Source organism: Microcaecilia unicolor, chromosome 4 (genome assembly GCF_901765095.1).
Source record: "Microcaecilia unicolor chromosome 4, aMicUni1.1, whole genome shotgun sequence".
In the NCBI taxonomy this organism is placed as follows: domain Eukaryota; kingdom Metazoa; phylum Chordata; class Amphibia; order Gymnophiona; family Siphonopidae; genus Microcaecilia; species Microcaecilia unicolor.
This window is the reverse complement of record NC_044034.1, coordinates 19392479-19414838: the sequence shown is the minus strand read 5'-3', so window position 1 is coordinate 19414838 and position 22360 is coordinate 19392479. Positions and strand designations below refer to the sequence as shown.

At 46.4% G+C, this 22360-nt stretch overlaps 1 protein-coding gene across 1 annotated transcript in view; it reads right to left on the bottom strand.

The window, feature by feature from the left end:
- Positions 1–17073, bottom strand: part of P4HA3 (prolyl 4-hydroxylase subunit alpha 3) — a 119361-nt gene extending 102288 nt beyond the window's left edge. The window contains exon 1 of the mRNA XM_030200006.1: positions 16643–17073. Coding sequence (XP_030055866.1) covers positions 16643–16815 — 173 coding nt within the window. The 5' untranslated portion in view covers positions 16816–17073. The remainder of the gene's footprint in view (positions 1–16642) is intronic.
- Between the last annotated feature and the right edge of the window lie 5287 nt (positions 17074–22360).

The following is a 22360-nucleotide window of genomic DNA, read 5'->3' as shown; positions in this document are numbered from 1 at the left end:
GTCTGCCAATTGTGAATTGATCTCTGTTATATATTTAGATCTGTCAAGGATTACCGTGGCTCCACCTTTATCCGCCCGTTTTAATACTATATCAGTATTTTTTCTCAGCGATTGTAAAGCTTTCCGTTCGTCGCGGGTCAGATTGTCATGAAAGCGATGTGGTTTTTTGTTATTGATGTTATGTAACTGACTCACATCTCTCAAGACTAGCTGTTTGAACACCGATACAACTGGATCGATAGGGATAGGTGGAATCCATTGGGATTTATCTTTGACTCGGGAGGAGGAGCCTTGCATATCCTTGTCTTTGAAAAAGATCTTCAGTTGCAAGGCACAAATAAATTTTTCAAGATCTATTCTAAATTGAAAACTGTTAAAAAATTGGGCTGGCACATATGAAAGGCCTTTGGAAAGCAAAGAGATTTCAGTCGAATTGAGGGTATGTGTCGACAGGTTAATTACATTCTGATCTATTGGAATTGAGATCGCGTCCGTGGACGCGACCTGGGTATACCTCTGTTCGTACCCCTTCTGTTGCCCCTTGTTCTTGCTGATCTTGTTTGTCTGTGATCTAAAAAATCATCAGTATCATTGCCTGAGGAACTATCTGTAAATTGAAAAGCTTTAAATGCCACTTGTCTATGGCTAGTAGCTGCCATGTTGGATGTTGGTGTATCGTTCACTTGATTATCTTTATTGTACATCCATGGATAGACCCGTCCTGTTGAATAATCACCTCTATCCCTCGATAATTTCTTTAGTTTTGTTTTCCTTAATGTCTCTTTGAACTGATCTAAGTTTTCTTTTAATTGTGAATATTTAGAAAAGAAAACTTGCTCTGATACTCCCTGTTTGATCCGTTCTAATTCCTTATCCAAAAGATCTTTTTCTTGTTGTAATATGTTCAATAATCAAAAGCATGATTTGTTTAGTATCATGTTCCACTTTGTGATGAACTCAGTATGTTCTTTAAATATTTGAGGCGCCTTATTAATGCGCAAGCCTCGAGGTATCTGTTCTGCTCTGCAGTACTCTACTAGAGCTGAACTGTTCATTTCAAGTTTAAGGGCCGATTTAAAATTGGACAAAAGGGTCTCCCATTCTATGTCCAAAGTGTCACTGCCTAATGGTGTTAAGATCGGAGTGTTTTGTAATAGATCTGTGGCTACGTCTGCACTAAAACTGAAACCAGTTTTCCAAGAGCTCGAGGCCATAGTAGTCAGTATAATTGTCAAAACAGAAATTATGCCTGCGCTCTGTCGAGCATAAGATATATAACAAAATATTTAAATACACATGAATACAAGTATGTTATTTCTTCTTTTGCTTATTCAATATATATAGTGGAGTAGTCTCATATCTAAGAATTTTTTTCCCGTGTGATATATATATAAGCAAAAGAAGAAATAACATACTTGTATTCAAGTGTATTTAAATATTTTGTTATATATCTTATGCTCGACAGAGCGCAGGCATAATTTCTGTTTTGACAATTATTTCTAGGATGAGCAGCATAAAATCTATTTTGCTGAATTGGGATGTTGCCAGGTACTTGTGACCTGACTTGGCTACTGTTGGAAACAGGATACTGGACTTGGAAGGCCCAGTATGGCAACGCTTGTGTTCTTCCGGCTGTCTAAACAGAGGCTGAATGTGGCTGCTAAACATGTAGGGGGTAATTCTATATAGGCACCTAAAGTATGTGTGTAAGTGCAAATTCTATAATGGCATTTCTGTGTGTAACTGCCATTAGAGAATACTAGTTCGAGTCTCCATTTATGCGCTTTAACTTTAGGCATTACCACTTACGCAGGGTCAAAGGCTGGTGTAAATGCTTGCATATAAATGCCGGGCAAGACTGAACACTAAGCACAAAAATGTGTTCACTAGGTTATAGAATGAGGGGAATAGAGGTCAATTTAATAAGTGGTGCTTCCATTTAGGTGCCCTGAGGTAGTGCGGTAGAATCCGATTCTATAATGGAACCTGGGTGCCTGAATTCCATTATACAATATTATCATAACCTGTTATCAACATGCCTAACATTTAGACCCCTGAACATGCTAGTAATATATTTTTTATTTATTTATATTTTGCTCATACCTTTTTCAGTAGTAGCTCAAGGTGAGTTACATTCAGATACTCTGGATATTTCTCTGTCCCGAGGGCTCACAATCTAAGTTTGTACCTGAGACAATGGAGGGTTAAGTGACTTGCCCAAGATCACAAGGAGCAGCAGTGGGATTTAAACTGACCACCTCTGGATTGCAAGACCAGTGCTCTAACCACTAGGCCACTCCTCCACTAGCAACATTCCAGAATCTCAAAAAGTGGTGACATTCCATGTAGAATCTTCAATAGTAGCAACATTCCATATATTTTGCTTACACCTTTTTCAGTAGTAGCTCAAGGTGAGTTACATTCAGATACTCTGGATATTTCTCTGTCCCAGGAGGGCTCACAATCTAAGTTTGTACCTGAGGCAATGGAGGGTTAAGTGACTTGCCCAAGATCACAAGGAGCAGCAGTGGGATTTGAACTGCCACCTCTGGATTACAAGACCGGTGCTCTAACCACTAGGCCACTCCTCCACTATAGCAAGATTCCATGTAGAATCTCAAATAGTTGCAACAAAATCTCAAATAGTTTATTCGGATTTTGCTCACACCTTCCTTTTTCAGTAGTAGCTCAAGGTGAGTTATATTCAGGTACTCTGGATATTTCTCTGTCCCAGGAAGGCTCACAATCTAAGTTTGTACCTGAGACAATGGAGGGTTAAGTGACTTGCCCAAGATCACAAGGAGCAGCAGTGGGATTTGAACCGGCCACCTCTGGTTTACAAGACCAGTGCTCTAACCACTAGGCCACTCCTCCATATAGTTGTATTTATAGAGCACTAATGTCTATCCGTGAATACATTTACCCCCGGATTCTAAATATGTCGCCCAAATTTGAATAAAAAGAGCTCTGAACCATAAAATAACTGGGTGCTAACAACCAATCATTGATGTTAGTTGGCATTCATTAAAATTTACGCGTGCATCTGGACACGCGCTATTCTATAAGGTACAGTGCCTAACTCTGATGGCATGTATCTCAAAGGGGTGTGACCACGGAAGGGGCGTAGCTATGTGGGGCTATGGGGGCATGGGCCCCTGTAGATTTGGACCTGGCCCCCCCCCTGCCGACGACCCTCTCGACCCCCTCCCACTGCCAACCCGCTGTCGGGTACCTTTCCTGGCAGGGGACACCTACCCCCGCCAGCCGAGATCCTCTTCTCCAGCGCGGCCGCATTGCTGATCTGCAAGGCTTCGCTCTGTTTCTTTGAGTCTGATGTCCTGCACGTACAACGTGCAGGATGTCAGACTCACAGCAGATCAGCCAGCAATGCGGCTGCGCCGGAGAAGAGGACTACGGCTAGCGGGGGTTGGGGTCCCCTGCCAGCAAAGGTACCCGACGGTGACGGCAGAGGAGGGTTGGTGGCGGCGGGAGGGGGGGTCAAAGTTGGTGGTGGTTGCAGTGGTGGCGGCGGCGGGGGGGGGGGGGCGGCAGCGCATGGGGGGGCTAAAATGTGCCCCCTCAACTTGGGCAGTGGACCCCCCTCCTGCCGAAGTCTGGCTACGGCCCTGGACCACGGGCATTTCGGGGGAATTCCGGAAAGTTGTATGTGAGATTACAGAACACTGCCTAACTGCGCCTAACTTGGGTACGAGCATTTACACTAGGTTTCAGCAGGCATAAGTCCGGCAACCAAAATTTAAGAACGGGATCCGCGCTAAATTCTATTCTATATATGACGCACTCCCTTTATAAAATAGTGCTTACCACTGAATTTTTTTGGGTGCCCAAGCTTCGGTGCCATTTATTGAATTCCTTCCGTATTGCTATGGCCAGGGATTGCGGCTGAAAATGGACCCCATTGTTTTCCCAACGACCATTTCCGATGTTAAAATCTAACCTCTCGCATGTGACATCCCCACATACGCACAGGCGCGTACCTGAGTGTGGAAAATTGCAGAAAAACAAACTTGAGATCTAACCCATGCATACAGTATGGACATACAAGTTATTCTTCTAGGCTGTCTATGAAAATGTTTTATTACGTATTGTGTTGACATTGTAATGTAGCATACTATGCTGAGCTCCTTGTCTTTCCACCCAAACCTTCTTCCCCTCTTCCCCCACTTTCCGTCTCTGTTGACAACGCCCTCATCCTCCCCGTCCCCTCAGCCCGCAATCTCGGAGTCATCTTCGACTCCTCCCTCTCCTTCTCTGCCCATATCCAGCAGACAGCTAAGACCTGTCGCTTCTTCCTCTATATTAGCAAAATTCGCCCATTCCTCTCTGAACAGACCACCCGAACCCTCGTCCACTCGCTCATTACCTCTCGTCTTGACTATTGCAACCTTCTCCTCGCTGGCCTCCCGCTTAGCCACCTATCCCCCCTTCAATCTGTCCAAAATTCCGCCGCACGTCTCATCTACCGCGTGAACCGATACTCTCATATCACCCCTCTCCTCAAGTCGCTTCACTGGCTCCCGATTCGCTATCGTATACAGTTCAAGCTTCTCCTATTGACCTTCAAGTGCACTCAATCTGCAGCCCCCCATTACCTCTCTACCCTCCTCTCCCCGTATGTTCCCACCCGTAACCTCCGTTCTCAGAACAAATCACTCCTATCTGTACCCCTCTCCACCACCGCTAACTCCAGACTCCGCCCCTTCTGCCTCGCATCACCTTATGCCTGGAACAGACTTCCCGAGCCCATACGCCATGCGCCCTCCCTGACCATTTTCAAGTCCTTACTCAAAGCCCATCTCTTCTCCCTTGCTTTTGGCGCCTAACCACCTTCTCCATTCATGATACCTACACTTACTACATAGTTTGTTACCTTTAGATTGTAAGCTCTCTTGAGCAGGGACTGTCCTTCCCCATGTTTAAACTTGTACAGCGCTGCGTAACCCTGGCAGCGCTATAGAAATGCTAAGTAGTACTAGTAGTAGTAGTATTTGAATATTTTTATTGCTGTAATTGTCTATTGCTTATGTTTGACTTATTCTTGCTGTACACCTCCTTGAGTGAATTCCTTCAAAAAGGTGGTAAATAAATTCAAATAAATAAAGTCAACGTGGGTTCAACAAAGGTGAGTCTTGCCTTACCAATTTATTAGATTTTTTTTTGAAGGTGTAAACAAACATGGATAAAGGTGAGCTGTTTCATAAAGAGGGACAGTTTCAAAAGAAACGTCCAAGTTGCAATTTGGATGTCTTTGTAAAATGTCCAAATCCAGGGGTGGGGAAAACCGTATTTTCGAAACAAGATGGGCGTTCATCTTTCATTTCGAAAATACCGTCAGGGACGTCCAAATCCAAGGACGTCCTTAGATTTGGACGTCTTTGACTTTCAGCGATTTTCAAAACCAAAGTCGTCCAAGTCAAAAACGTCCAAATGCAAGCCATTTGGACGTGGGAGGAGCCAGCATTTCTAGTGCACTGGTCCCCCTGACATGCCAGGACACCAACCGGGCACCCTAAGGGGCACTGCAGTGGACTTCATAAAATGCTCCCAGGAACATAGCTCCACTACCTTGTGTGCCGAGCCCCCCAACACCCCCCCCCCAAAACCTACTACCCACAACTGTACACCACTAAAATAGCCCTCACGGATGAAGGGAGGCACCTATATATGGGTACAGTGGGTTTGTGGTGGGTTTTGGAGAGCTCGCTGTTTCCTCCACAAATGTAGCAGGTAGTGGGGGGTATGGGTCATTGTCTTTTCATCCACGTGGGGGGAGGACAAGGCCTCTAGGAAGTTTTCGGCAGTCAGATTTCTCATGTCTCATTCATTCAAGCACTTATATACCACTTAAACCTAAGTGGCTTACAGTTTCATTTTACAGGTACTGGGTCTGTCCTTAGTGGGCTTACAATCTAAGTAGTGTACTTTGAATGGGCCCATCTGTTTTATGTAGGAAATGATCAGTCCATGCATGATAGGGGTGTTATCTCTATACCACCAGCCTTGTATTCCAAGATGTCTATCCCAGGTCTAGCTTATGGCCCTTTTCACCAGGCTTCCCAAAACAGATTACAATAACAGTTAAGATGAACCCATCTGTAAACAGGATATTCTCACTGAAATTTGGCCACGTATTACTGTTTGAAGCTGTTTTAATGAAATTCAGTTTTTATTCCATGATATTTATATCTACATATGGGAAGCTTTCAAATAAATTAAAAAGCTTTCAAATTAAAAAAAAAAAAAAATTTTTTAAGGCACTGCCTAACCAACTGGAGCAGCTTTTGATTTTTTACAGATGGACCACGCATATAGCTCGGGGGTGGGGGTCACTCTTTTTTGGCAGTTGGGCTATTTTCAGTGCTCACTTGAAAAAAACGTTTGCACACAGCAAGCCGCTCCTTAGAGGGAACACTGGTCACCATCCAAGAGAAAAGATCTTGAAGTCACTGTGGACAACATATTGAAAATGTCAGTCCCGTGTACCACATGCCAAAAAAGCAAATAGAATGTTAGAGATTATTCAAAAAAGAATGGAAGTCTAAACTGAGGGTATCCTTATGCCTCTTTATAAATTCCTGGTATGTCTACACCTTCAGTACTGTGTGCAGACTTGGTCTCTGTCAAATGTGATATATGGGCTCATTTTCGAAAGAGAAGGACGTCCATCTTTCGACATAAATCGGAAGATGGGCGTCCTTCTCCCAGGGACGTCCAAATCGGTATAATCGAAAACCGATTTTGGACGTCTCCAACTGCACTCCGTCGCAAGGACGGCCAAAGTTCAAGGGGGCATGTCAGAGGCGTAGCGAAAGCGGTACATCCTTGACCCATAATAATCGAAAAAAGCAAGGACGTCCCTGACGAACACTTGGACGTTTTCACCCGGACCTGTTTTTCTTACGACTAAGGCACAAAAAGGGGCCCGAAATGACCAGACGACCACTGGAGGGAATCGGGAATGACCTCTCCTTACTCCCCCAGTAGTCACTAACCCCCTCCCACCCTCAAAAAACATCTTTAAAAATATGTCGTGCCAGCCTCAGATGTCATACTCAGGTCCATGACAGCGCATGCAGGTCCCTGGAGCAGTTTTAGTGGGAACTGCAGTGCACTTCAGACAGGCGGACACATCCCCATCCCCCCCTACCTGTTATGTTTGTTGATGAAACAGCGAGCCCTCCAAAACCCACCACAAACCCACTGTATCCACATCTAGGTGCCCCTTTCACCCGTAGGGGCTATGGTAGTGGTGCACAGTTGTGGGTAGTGGGTTTTGGGGGGCTCAGCACACAAGGTAAGGGAGCCAGACCAATTCTCAGCTCTCCTGGAAATGGACTGTGCATCCCTGATCTATAGTTTTATAAAAGAACTAGTAAAAAAGGCCCGCTTCTGGCACAAATGAAACGGGCGCTAGCAAGGTTTTCTTCGGCTCCCCTGAAGCCACCCATGTCCAGCGACCCTCCTCTCCCCCTGCGCCCACTGCAGCCACCCCTATCCAGCGAACCTCCTCTCTCCCCTGCCCCCCCCTCCTGCCACCCATGTCCAGTGACCCTCCTCTCTCCCCTGCCCCCCTCCCACCACCCATGTCCAGCGACCCCCTGCCCCCCCTGCAGCCACCCATGTCCAGCGACCCTCCTCTCTCCCCTGCCCCCCCTGCAGCCACCCATGTCCAGCAACCCTCCTCTCTCCCCTGCCCCCCCTCCAGCCACCCATGTCCAGCGACCCTCCTCTGGACATGGTTCAGCTGTGAGGCATGTTTTTTTTCCCCCCGGGTTCTGAAGTTGACATCATAATGGCTATGGTGATGTCAGCCTGATCTACGGAGCCTAGCAGACCAACTCGGAATGAGCCACAGTCCCAGGCAAGTCAGAACGTTGGAGGTGAGAATTATTATATAGGATGGTGTCAGTTTAGACCTGTGGCTTTCAATGCAGTCTTCAGGTCACACCCAACCAGCCTGGTTTGAAGGATGTCCACAATAAATATGTATAAGAGAGATTTTCATGTACTCCCCTCCATTCTGTGCAAATCTCTCTAATGCATAGTCAATGTGGAAATCCTGAAAACCCGACTGGTCAAGTATGTCCATATAGAATTCCATGGTATGTCTTGAGGATTGGATTGAGAACCCCTGATTAAGACAAACAAACTCATTAAAGTTTGTCCTTTGCAATTTCTTAACAGATATACCTAATGGTTAGATATATTATTACACAGTTTAATTGTATTATTCTTTAGAAACCAACACAATGTTTGGGAAATGCATCATTTAAACATCCCTCTTCTCTGCTCTCTATTAGAGAGCTGCGCGGGAATGGGGATTTCTCAAGTATGGAAAAGGTTGCTCAGGATTCCCATGGGAATGGAAGAAGTTGCCACGGGATTCCCAAAGAGATGGAAGAAGTTGCTACAAGATTCCTGCGGAGATGGAAGAAGTCGCCATTGGATTCCCACGGGGATAGAAGGAGTTGCCACGGGATTCCCATGGGGATGTAAGAAGTAGCTACAGGATTCCCATGGGGAAGGAAGAAGTTGCCATGGGATTCTCATGGGGATGGAAGAAGTTGCCACGGAATTCCCGTGGAGATGGAAGAAGTTGCCATGGGATTCCTGTGGGGATGGAAGGAGTTGCCACGGGATTCCAATGGGGATGGAAGAAGTAGCCACAGGATTCCCACGGGGATGAAAGAAGTTGCCATGGGATTCCTGCAGGGATGGAAGAAGTTGCCACAGAATTCCTGTGGAGATGGAAGAAGTCACCATTGGATTCCCAGGGGGGTTAGAAGGAGTTGCCACGGGATTCCAATGGGGATGGATGAAGTTGCCATGGGATTCTCATGGGGATGGAAGAATTTGCCACGGTATTCCTGTGGAGATGGAAGAAGTTGCCATGGGATTCCTGTGGGGATGGAAGGAGTTGCCACGGGATTCCAATGGGAATAGAAGAAGTAGCCACAGGATTCCCACGGGGATGAAAGAAGTTGCCATGGGATTCCTGCAGGGATGGAAGAAGTTGCCACGGAATTCCTGTGGAGATGGAAGAAGTTGCCATGGGATTCCCGTGGGGATGGAAGGAGTTGCCATGGGATTCCCAAAGGGATGGAAGAAGTTGCCACAGGATTCCTGCGGAGATGGAAGAAGTTGCCATTGGATTCCCACGGGGATAGAAGGAGTTGCCACGGGATTCTCATGGGGATGGAAGAAGTAGCTACAGGATTCCTGCAGGGATGGAAGAAGTTGCCACAGGATTCCTGCAGGGATGGAAGAAGTAGCCACAGGATTTCCACGGGGATGAAAGAAATTGCCATGGGATTCCTGCAGGGATGGAAGAAGTTGCCACAGAATTCCTGTGGAGATGGAAGAAGTTGCCATGGGATTCCCAAAGGAATGGAAGAAGTTGCCACAGGATTCCTGCGGAGATGGAAGAAGTTGCCATTGGATTCCCACGGGGATAGAAGGAGTTGCCACGGGATTCTCATTGGGATGGAAGAAGTAGCTACAGGATTCCTGTGGGGATGGAAGAAGTTGCCATGGGATTGCTGCAGGGATGGAAGAAGTTGCCACGGGATTCCCATGGAGATGGAAGAAGTTGTCATGGGATTCCTGTGGGGATGGAAGAAGTTGCTACCCCCCCCAAAAAAAAGAAATACTGACATGCAAAAGGGAAGATTACCACAACATGCTTTAGTGCATCCTGCAGTAAGCCTTTTTCAACATGCAAAGCCCACATTCCCCTGGATTCTATATATGGCACCTAGGTTCCGCGGCGATATACACGTGTAACTTAATTGACATAACAACGCAATCAGCATTTTTAACAACACTTAACATGCAATAATAATGAGTACTAATTGGCAATAATTACAATTTATGCATGGATATCGCTAAGCGTATTCTATAAAGAGCTGCACCTAAATTGCAAAGTTCGCAGTTCAAAATAATATATGCAGCTTAAAAGGGGAGTGTTATGGGCATTTCATGGATGTTCCAAAATTTCCACGTGTAATTACAGAATATGGGTCAGTGCGTCTAAATCTATACACAGGGATTTACACCAGGTTTTTATTGGTGTAAATGAATGTGCATAATTTAGGCACGTCCGTATTGACTTAGCATATCCTATATACTACTACTACTACTACTTAACATTTCTAGAGCGCTACTAGGGTTACGCAGCGCTGTACAAATTAACAATTAAGGACGGTCCCTGCTCGGAAGAGCTTACAATCTAAAGGACGAAATGTCAAGTTGGGGTAGATAAGTTTTCGTCCTCCGGTCAGATCGGTTTTTCCATCTTGGGACCTTAATCTGGTGCTTTCGTCGCTGACAAAGCCTCCTTTTGAGCCTTTACAAGCATGTTCTCTGAAGGATTTAACGCTTAAGACGGTGTTTTTGGTGGCTATCGCGTCAGCTAGAAGAGTCTCAGAGTTGCAAGCTTTTTCCTGTAGGTCTCCATTTCTGAAATTTTCTAAAGAGCGAGTGGTCCTTCGGCCGGTTCCTTCCTTTTTGCCCAAGGTACTATCTCGGTTTCATATGTCCCAGTCGGTTTTTCTTCCTATTCTGGGATCCTCATCCGGAACGCTTTTTAAACAGCCTATTTAGCAGCTAAAAAACCCCGAGGGCTGGCAGGAGCAATAAAAGCAATAAATATACACCGCTCCTAAATCTTATAGAATACGCTTAGTTCCACGTGGGTTTTTTAGGCGCCATATATAAAATCTGGCCCAATAGGGGCTTAGCACACCTTAGTAAAATGGCCCCTCAGTTAGCAGTTTAAAAAAATTATTGTTATCCTATTTTCCCCTACAGAAAGGCACTGCTGGGTTGGGCACTAAGGGGTCCTTCTTTTACTAAGGCACGCCGAAACGTGGCCTGCGCTGGTGTAGGCTCGTGTTTTGGATGCACGCAGGTCTATTTTTCAGCGCACCTGGAAAAAAGGCCCTTTTTTTTGTGTCCAAAAATGGACGTGCGGCAAAATTAAAACAAGCGTGCGTCCATTTTTGGCCTGAGTGGCGGTAAGGTCTCATGCGCTAACCGGGCAGTAAGTGGCCAGCGCGCATATAACTGCCAATTACCGCCGGGTAAGCGCCACGTGGTAGAAAATGGAAAATATTTTCTACCACGTGTTTTGGACGCGAGCCAAAAATGGAATTGCCGCCTGGGGCATGCGGTAGTTCCAATTTCACATGTGTTGGACACACGTAGGTGCCTACGCACATTTATTTATTTATAACATTTGTATCCCGCATTTCCCCACATATTAGAAGGCTCAATTTGGCTTACAAAATACCGTACTGGTGGACGTCAAGTACGGTAGGTTTTAAACAAATACAATAATTAAAAGAGTCACGTAAGGTAGGGTTAAATGGATACAATAAGGGACGAGATTAAAAATAAAATATTCATTGCAATGTATATGTAGATGCATTGTAGGGTTGAGGTAATTAATTAGGATCAATAGGGTAGGCCTTGCGAAACAGGTATGTCTTTAAAGTTCGTTTAAAGTCTTGATGGGCGTGCGTTATTTTAACGCTCTTTGGTAATGCATTCCACATTTGCGTACTTAAGTAAGAAAAAGTTGGATGCATAGGTTGACTTGTATCTGAGTCCAATGCAGGTTCAGATAAGTACGCGATGAACTGATTCTGTTTCTGGCTGGAAGATCTATTAAATCAATCATATATCCTGGGGCCTGACCGTAGATAATCTTGTGGACCAGAGAGCAAATTTTGAAAGTAGTGCGGTCCTTGATAGGGAGCCAGTGTAGTTTCAATCGAAGAGGTTTAGCGCTGTGAAACCTTTTTTTTGTTGAATATCATCAGTCTGGCAGCTGTGTTTTGGGCTGTCTGGAGTTTTTTCATGAGCTGTACTTTACAACCCGCATATATTCCATTACAATAATCTGTGTGGCTCAATATCATTGATTGTGTTAGGTTACGGAATATATCCTTCGGAAAGTAAGGTCTTATACGTTTAAGTTTCCACATAGAATAAAACATCTTCTTTATAGTGGCGTTAACTTGGCTCTGTGGTGTGAGCTGGCTATCAATAATAACTCCTAAGATTTTCAGGCTATCAGAAATAGGGAGAGAATAAATAGAAGTGTTTAGGGTTGTAGGCTTGTAATTATTGTATGGGGATGAGAGGATAAGACAATGTGGGGGTTTTTCGGTGTTTACATAAGTAGATAAGTATTGCCACTCTGGGAAAAGACCAAGGGTCCATCGAGCCCAGCATCCTGTCCACGACAGCGGCCAATCCAGGCCAAGGGCACCTGGCGAGCTTCCTAAACGTACAAACATTCTATACAATCAAGCCATTGTGACATCACTAATGAGGTTGGCTCTTATTGGTGGAATGAGCCACTGTGACATCACAATAGGTTAAATCACTGCTCTATGTAATAAAAGTGAGCCAAGTAGAGGACATAAGTACATAAGTAATGCCACACTGGGAAAAGACCAAGGGTCCATCGAGCCCAGCATCCTGTCCACAACAGCGGCCAATCCAGGCCAAGGGCACCTGGCGAGCTTCCCAAATGTACAAACAGTCTATACATGTTATTCCTGGAATTGTGGATTTTTCCCAAGTCCATTTAGTAGTGGTTTATGGACTTGTTCTTTAGGAAACCGTCTAACCCCTTTTTAAACTCTGCTAAGCTAACCGCCTTCACCACGTTCTCTGGCAACGAATTCCAGAGTTTAATTATGTGTTGGGTGAAGAAACATTTTCTCCGATTTGTTTTAAATTGACTACACTGTAGTTTCATTGCATGCCCCCTAGTCCTAGTATTTTTGGAAAGCGTGAACAGACGCTTCACATCCACCCAGTGGCGTACCAAGGGGGGGGGCGGTGGGGGCGGTCCACCCTGGGTGCACGCCGCTGAGGGGTGCCGCGGCGCGTGCCTGCTCCTCCGAGTTCGCTAAGCCTAAACTTTGTTCGTTCGCTGCAGCTCCCTCTGCCCCGGAACAGGTTACTTCCTGTTCCGGGGCAGAGGGAGCTGCAGCGAACCAACGAAGTTTAGCAAACTCGGAGGAGCAGGTGCGCGCCGCGGCACCCCCCCCCCCAGCAGCGTGCACCCGGGGGGGGTGTCATCTAGCGGGGGGCACGCATCGGCGCAAGACGTCCCATCCCCGCTATCATTTTAGTTGCCCTTCGCTGCACCTTTTCCAATTCTAATATATCTTTCTTGAGATGCGGTGACCGGAATTTTAAGTTTAGTTGAAATGAATTAGCCCATGAATCCATAATGTTCAAGCAACGAGCGATGTCATTGGAGATATTTTACATTAGTAAAAGAGCCCCTGAGGCCTCGATGCTCAGAAACCAACACGGGCGCTAGAGGCCATTAACACTGGACTAGTGCCCGCATTTGCCAGTGCGCCATAATCAGAGCCCCCCTACCGCAGGGAATAACGAGTGCGCCAAAAGTTACCACAACTAGTTTAGTTTGGTTTATCGGCATTTGCTATACCGCCTTTGCTAACTTAGCAGATCAAAGTGGTAAACATAAAATTAAACCGGAAGGAATGGAAAAGAGCTACAATGTTTGAATAGGAAAGTTTAGAAACACCCAGACTAAGACGCGCTGTAGGTGCGCTATTGTTTCTAGCACGCTCTAAAAATTGGTGCACGCTAATGCATTAACATTAGCGCATGCTAAAAACGCTAGCGCGCATTTATTTATTTTTTTGTAGCATTTGTATCCCACATTTTCCCACCTATTTGCAGGCTCAATGTGGCTTACATTATGCCGTAATGGCGATCGCCATTTCCGGGTACAGATTTTCGAATGGTAGTACATTTTTGTGCATACATACATGGTAAAGAAGAGTACATTGTGGTTTTGCATACAAAAGATTTTGCATTAAGGTGCATACATACAGGGCCGTGCCAAGGGTCTGTGGCGCCCCCCTGCAGGAGATCAGTTGGCTTGCGCGCACCCCCTCCCCCCATGAAAATGATCGCTGCCATTCCATCCACACTCCTCTCTCCCCTGTCCTCCCGCTCCCATATCCCAACTGCCTGCCCTCTTCTCCCCCCCCCAAGATCCCTTTTAAATTTACCTCCGTCCGGCAGCGAAGGCGCAGCGTCAGTGAAGGAGGCGGCGCTCCCGACATCTCTACTAGTCTTCCCTTCACTCAATGTCTCGCCTTCTTCTGACGTCATACAAAGGGAAGGCGAAGGGAAGACTAGTAGAGACGTCGGGAGCGCCGCCTCCTTCACTGACGCTGCGCCTTCGCTGCCGGACGGAGGTAAATTTCAAAGGGATCTTGTTGGGGGGAGAAGAGGGCGGGCAGTTGGGTCGCAGGAGGGCGAGGTAAGCATGGCGCGGCGGGGCGCCCCCCCAGAGGACGGCGCCCTCCTGCTGTGCTTACCTCGCTTACCGTGTTGGCACGGCCCTGCATACATACATGATACAGAGGAATGCATTATGGCATTGCATAAAGTTTTCTAAGTGATATAATGAATTGTAACATAAGTTAGGTCCTCGACTATAGAGATGTCATTGGCCTTGGTAAACAGAGCCCCTAATTTTAAAACAACATTAAAATTAGGTCATTCCCTGTTCCACCCCATGTTCAGAAAACAATGCGGTTAAGTAGTATGCCCGTACCACGAGAAATCCTACGCCAGCTCGGAGCTGGCATTAGGATTTCAGAAGGAGAGGAGAAGCTGAGCAGAACGGTATGCAGGATGGGGAAAGGAAAAGCAATGTGAAAACTGAACACTAAAGCCTCACAGGTGTTGCACTAAAATCCTGCCAAAAGTTCCTCTGCTTGAGCTGTCACAGGCATCACAATCTCACACCCCCCCACCCAAAGGAAAACAGCCTAGTGAAAACCATAAACCTCAAAATGGAAAATAAATTGAAGCAGTTATGAAAACTAGAGGAAGAATTAAAAATCAATATTTTCAAACCTTTCTTGAACTGTGGGCGTGCTACCGGCCGCTTGTTACTTTTGGGAGTTTGGGGGGCAGAAGGGATCTGAGGCACAGTCATTCCGCCGAACTCCCTAATGCTCAACGCTATGAGCATGCTTAAATTTGCATCTCATTAGCACTGAGCATTAGGGAGTTCCTTCGCCGCGCCAATCCGGCGGTATTTTTCCTGTGCTGTTTGGAACAGTGTCGGAGTTCTGAGCATCTGGCCCTCAAAGTGTGGCCCTCTGGGAAGGAGCTTATTTTTTATGCCATAATAAAAATCGCATATTTCACCCACTCCCTCCTAAAAAGACATAACTAAGAAATAAAAATGAATTTGGAAAGAAAGAAAGAAAGAAAGAAAGAAAGAAAGAAAGAAAGAAAGAAAGAAAGAAAGAAAGAAAGAAAGAAAGAAAGAAACGATTGCTGGAATTAAATATGGTCTTTCAAGCTGCTAAGTTACGTATGTAAATAAGTATTGCCATACTGGGACAGACCAAAGGTCCATCAAGCCCAGCATCCTGTCTCCAACAGTGGCCAATCTAGGTCACAAATATCTGGCAAGATCCCAAAAAAGTTCAATACATTTTATGGTGCTTATCCCAGAAATAGCAGTGGATTTTTTCCAAGTCAATTTAATAATGGTCTATGGACTTTTCCTTTAGGAAGCTGTCCAGACCCTTTTAAAACCCTGCTAAGCTAACCACCTTTACCACATTCTCCGGCAACGAATTCCAGAGTTTAATTACACGTTGACTGAAGAAAACTTTTCTCCAATTTGTATTAAATTTACTACTTTGTAGCTTTATCGCATGCCCCCTAGTCCTAGTATTTTTGGAAAGAGTAAACAAAGATTCACAAAGATTCACGTCTACCTCTATCATATCTCCCCTCAGCTGTCTGTTCCCCAAGCTGAAGAGCCCTAGCCGCTTTAGTCGTCCCATCCCCTTTTTCATTTTTGTCACCCTTCTCTGTACCTTTTCTAATTCCACTATATATTTTTTGAGATGTGGGGACCAGAATTGAACACAGTATTTGAGGTGCGGTAGCACCATGGACCGATACAAAGGCATTATAAGGTCCTCACTTTTGCTTTCCATTCCTCTCCTAATAATAATTTGTGACAATTCTTTTATCTTCTAATTCATATCTCGTTTTTCAAAATAGAATAAACTTTCAGAAGTTTATTTTAAGAAATAATATTTAATTGCTTGGATATTCTGGTATCTGGTTTCTTTTACTATGTAAGGTGTTAGCGGTATATAAATCAAATAGTTATGTTATGTTAATGTGAACAATTTAATAGCGTCCACCGCTGCTTTCAAAAACAAGTCAAGGATTTCTCCTTTTGCCTTTCAATAGGGCGTTCAGTTATTTGCAGGTTTACAGTCGGCGAATTCTGGTCGCCATGCAGGGCTTCCCCCCACCACAGGGGGGCAGATCGGAGCAAACAGTGTGGCGCTTTCTGCAACAACAGGGAAAAATCCCCTACACCTTCCTTATTCGGAAAAGGGTTGAACAACAGATCAACGTGTTCTACAGACAAGACAGAGAAACAAAATAACAAAACCTGAAACACACTTTCTGGCTGAATTTCTGAAATCTCTAGTGTAGCTGATCTGTTGAAAGTTGTTTCCCGGAAGGAATACGGTGCTTAGAAAGGATAACCTTAAAGTCTCTGTTTTCTTTCGGTTACCTGTGTAGGTCGCCCAGCCGGACGCTCTCCGCCTGGATGTAGGCGTGCAAGTGGTGCAGCAGCTCCCGCTCAGTGGCCAACGCCTGCCGGACGCTGGCCATGGAGGTGAACACGTCAGCCCGGCTCAGCCTCAGCAGAAAGCCCAAGGCCAGCAGGGAGGGCAGCAGGGGCATCCCCGATCGGGCACCTGGCCACAGCCGTCTCTTTGTGGGCGCAGAGGGATGTCTCACATCTGGGGCAGGCAGCGCTCTCTGGCAACTAAGCACCGACTGCAGAAGGAGGAGGAGGAAGAGGGCTGGGTCTGGGGGTCCTCAGACCGGTGTGAAGGAGATGAAAGGAGCTCTCAGGTTTCCCTCCAGTGCCGCCTCAGCCCCCTTCCCTGATCGGAAGGAAGTTGCCCAGGCGAAGTAAACTCGAGCAATGCACTAAGATTTCTCAGCTGCACGTACCGGGAAAAGGCAAAAACTCAAAACTAATTATGAAAGATTATTCCGCAAGACATTTACTAAAAAAAAAAAAATGTGTTTTTAGTTTTCTTCTGAACCCCTGTGTAGTTTGGCTCAGTTTTTTTTACAATCATAATTGGAAGAGCATTCCAGTTTATGGCTGCTTGATAGGAAAAGAGAAAATTATGAAATCGTTTATACCATATTTATGGCGCTGTAGGAAAAGGAAGCCCGAATAGGCTCTTTGAACGTAGGGATTTTAAGTTAGATAAGGTGGATATGAATGAGAGGAACAAAGAGGCTGTACCACAGATTCTATATATGGCTGCACAGTGGCATAGCTACAGGGGGGCCATGGGGGCTTGGGCCCCCCAAATTGACTGGGGGCCCCTGGTTTGGCTGGTAGGGGGTCACCAACCCTTGCCAGCTGAAGCATTTGCCCAGCGCTGGTCTCCGCCACATTGCCTGCCCTGCTCTTCCCCTCGCGTCGCTGCATGCTCAATTTCATTAAAATCATGGGATAAACATATAGGAATCCTGTTCAGAAGGAAGGGATCCTCAGAAGCTTAGCGGAGATTGGGTGGCAGAGCCAGTGGTGGGGGCGGGGCTAGCGGTTGGGAGGCGCGGCTAGTGCTGGGCAGACTTCTACGGTCTGTGCCTTGAAAATGGCAGATGCAAATCAAGGTCATAAGTACATAAGTACATAAGTAGTGCCATACTGGGAAAGACCAAAGGTCCATCTAGCCCAGCATCCTGTCACCGACAGTGGCCAATCCAGGTCAAGGGCACCTGGCACGCTCCCTAAACGTAAAAACATTCCAGACAAGTTATACCTAAAAATGCGGAATTTTTCCAAGTCCATTTAATAGCGGTCTATGGACTTGTCCTTTAGGAATCTATCTAACCCCTTTTTAAACTCCGTCAAGCTAACCGCCCGTACCACGTTCTCCGGCAACGAATTCCAGAGTCTAATTACACGTTGGGTGAAGAAAAATTTTCTCCGATTCGTTTTAAATTTACCACACTGTAGCTTCAACTCATGCCCTCTAGTCCTAGTATTTTTGGATAGCGTGAACAGTCGCTTCACATCCACCCGATCCATTCCACTCATTATTTTATACACTTCTATCATATCTCCCCTCAGCCGTCTCTTCTCCAAGCTGAAAAGCCCTAGCCTTCTCAGCCTCTCTTCATAGGAAAGTCGTCCCATCCCCACTATCATTTTCGTCGCCCTTCGCTGTACCTTTTCCAATTCTACTATATCTTTTTTGAGATACGGAGACCAGTACTGAACACAATACTCCAGGTGCGGTCGCACCATGGAGCGATACAACGGCATTATAACATCCGCACACCTGGACTCCATACCCTTCCTAATAACACCCAACATTCTATTCGCTTTCCTAGCCGCAGCAGCACACTGAGCAGAAGGTTTCAGCGTATCATCGACGACGACACCCAGATCCCTTTCTTGATCCGTAACTCCTAACGTGGAACCTTGCAAGACGTAGCTATAATTCGGGTTCCTCTTACCCACATGCATCACTTTGCACTTGTCAACATTGAACTTCATCTGCCACTTGCACGCCCATTCTCCCAGTCTCGCAAGGTCCTCCTGTAATCGTTCACATTCCTCCTGCGACTTGACGACCCTGAATAATTTTGTGTCATCGGCGAATTTAATTACCTCACTAGTTATTCCCATCTCTAGGTCATTTATAAATACATTAAAAAGCAACGGACCCAGCACAGACCCCTGCGGGACCCCACTAACTACCCTCCTCCACTGAGAATACTGGCCACGCAATCCTACTCTCTGCTTCCTATCTTTCAACCAGTTCTTAATCCATAATAGTACCCTACCTCCGATTCCATGACTCTGCAATTTCTTCAGGAGTCTTTCGTGCGGCACTTTGTCAAACGCCTTCTGAAAATCCAGATATACAATATCAACCGGCTCCCCATTGTCCACATGTTTGCTTACCCCCTCAAAAAAATGCATTAGATTGGTGAGGCAAGACTTCCCTTCACTAAATCCGTGCTGACTTTGTCTCATCAGTCCATGTTTTTGTTTATGCTCTGCAATTTTATTCTTAATAATAGCCTCCACCATCTTGCCCGGCACCGACGTCAGACTCACCGGTCTATAATTTCCCGGATCTCCTCTGGAACCCTTCTTAAAAATCGGAGTAACATTGGCTACCCTCCAGTCTTCCGGTATTACACTCGATTTTAGGGACAGATTGCATATTTCTAACAGTAGCTCCGCAAGTTCATTTTTTAGTTCTATTAATACTCTGGGATGAATACCATCAGGTCCCGGTGATTTACTACTCTTCAGCTTGCTGAACTGACCCATTACATCCTCCAAGGTTACAGAGAATTTGTTTAGTTTCTCCGACTCCCCCGCTTCAAATATTCTTTCCGGCACCGGTGTCCCCCCCAAATCCTCCTCGGTGAAGACCGAAGCAAAAAGTAGCACATATGAGTTTATCTTGTTGGGCAGACTGGATGGACCGTGCGGGACTTTCTCTGCCGTCATCTACTATGTTACTATCCAGCTTATTTTCGAAAGAGAAAGATGCCCATATTTCGACCCAAATCGAGAGATGGGCGTCCGTTTCCCGTGGGCGCCCAAATCGGTATAATCGAAACCCGATTTTTGGCGTCCTCAACTGCAGTCTGTCACAGAGATGAACAAACATCACAGGGGTGTGTCGGAGGCGTGGCAAAGGCGGTACTGGGGCATGGTTATCGGCTGAGTAGAGATGGGCGTCTTTAGCTGATAATCGAAACAAGAAGGGCGTTTATGACGAGAATTTGGTCCGCTTTATTTGGACCCTTTTTTTCAGGTCCAAGTCCCCAAAAAATGCCCCAACTGACCAGATGACTACCAGAGGGAATCGGGGATCACCTCCCCTGACTCCCCCAGTGGTCACTAACCCTCTCCCACCAAAAAAAACCCACTTTACAAACTTTTTTCCCAGCCTGTATGCCAGCCTCAAATGCCGTACCCACCTCCATGACAGCAGAATGTGTTCTATCCTCTGACAGCCTTTCCCTGGTTCTGATGTGGGTCTCGGGTGAGTGTGACACCTTTTCTGTTAAGGGCACTGCAGAGTCACATCAGCAATGCATTGTGGTGGGTATAGGGTATTGGGCTCCGTAATTCCACTAGCTTGTGTTAAATGCTCACGATGTTGATAGTTGGTAGACTCTACTCCGTGGCCTAGTGGTTAGGGTGGTGGACTTTGGTCCTGAGGAACTGAGTTCAATTCCCACTTCAGACACAGGCAGCTCCTTGTGACTCTGGGTAAGTCACTTAACCCTCCATTGCCCTATGTAAGCCACATTGAGCCTGCCATGAGTGGGAAAGCACGGGGTACAAATGTAACTAAAATAAAATGGTGCTTTTCCCTCTGCTTACTGGGCCAGAGTGTGCCCTCTTTTGTTTCTAGTAGTCCATGAGGTAGTGGCCATTTGTGTAAGACACTTTTAGATCCCTTTCATGTGTTAGCCACGTTACAGCACTTAGTTCTTACCTTGAATGTTGCTGAAAGAGGGCATTGTACACCATTTTGCCAGCTCGGACCTACTGCTAATCTCAGTACCAGGGAGACTCGTTGCCAGTGGGGCACAACCTCTGATCTGCAGTTAACTGTGAGTAAAGGTGCTTATTCAAATAAAGGTCGTTTTCAGCTAGATTAGTCTTCAGATGTGAACTGCTGTGCCAAGGATATACACCAGCAACAAGTCCTGTCCCTGGAGCACTTTTAGTGGGTACTGCAGTGCACTTCAGGCAGGCAGACCCAGGCCCCCCCCCCCCCCACACACCTGTAACACTTGTGGTGGTAAATGGGAGGCCTCTAAAACCCACTGTATCCACATGTAGTTGCCTCCTTCAGCTGTAAGAGCTATGGTAGTGTTGTACATTTGTCCCTCCCACGACCAAATGGCTTGGATTAGGACGTTTCTGAGCTGGGCGTTTTTAGTTTCCATTATCGCTAAAAAAAAAACCACGCCCATCTCAGGACCAAATCCATGGCATTTGGTCCGTCCAAACTGTATTTTCGGAACGAAAGATGGACGCCCATCTTTTTTCGAAATTATGGTCTGTCCCGCCTCTTCACATACCCGTTTTCGGACATAGACGCCCATGGAGATGGGCGTTCGCATTCGATTATGCCCCTCCACGTATCAGCATGTGGGTTGTGAAGGGAAGAGAAAGCAGGGCAGGCAATGTGGCGGAGACCAGCACTGGACAAACGTTTCAGCTGGCGGGGGTTAGGGATCCCCGCCAGTCAAGGTATGTGCAGCGGCAGTGGGGGGGGGGGCGGTGGGGAGTTGGTCTCCTCCCACCTTGAAGTCTGGCTACGCCTCTGATATGGTGCCTAAAAATCATAGCTGAAATCAGTGTCGACTATACCAGGGGTGTAGCCAGGTGAGGGGGCACATTTTAGCCCCCCGGCACCTACGACCCCCCCCCCCCCCGCCATTGCCGAACCCCACCACCACCAACTTTGACCCCACCCCCTGCCGCCAACCCGCCCAACCCCCCCTCCTGCCGGCAACCCGCCGTCACCTACCTTTGCTGGCGGGGGACCCCAACGTGCAGGATGTCAGACTAGAACGAAGCCTTGCGCGGGATTGGAAAGAAGAGGACTTCGGCTCGGCTGGCAGGTGTTGGGGTCTCCCACCAGCAAAGGTAGGTGACGGCGGGTTGGCGGTGGGCGGCAGGGGGGTCCAGGGGCAAATCTATGGGGGCCCAGACCCCCGTGGCCCCATACTGGCTACGCCACTGGACTATGCATATTGTATAATCAATAAGCTTAGTTGATATCTCAGCACCTAAAACTATGCGACATCCATTTACACCAACAAAAATGTGACATAAATCCCAGCGTGTAGATTTATTCACATTGGGCCATATTCTATCGTGTAAATTTTGGAATGCTCATAAAATGCAGATTTTCCCACCCATAACCACACCCCTTTTTGTCTGCACACGTTAGAAGTTTGGCGCACTTCATTACAGAATACGCTTAGCGAGTTGTGCGTGTAAATTCTAATCAGTGCCAATTAGTGCTCATTATTGCTTGTTAAGTGCTGTTATCAACACTCATTAACTTGTAAGCTTAAGTTACATGCATTGTTATAGAATCTGCGCTCATTCCAGCGTGGATCGCCAGGCGCGCTATATAGAATCCAGGGGTAAATGCTAAGCTACAGAGTTTAAATGTTAACCGAGCTTCCATAGCTGGAGTAGTGGTTA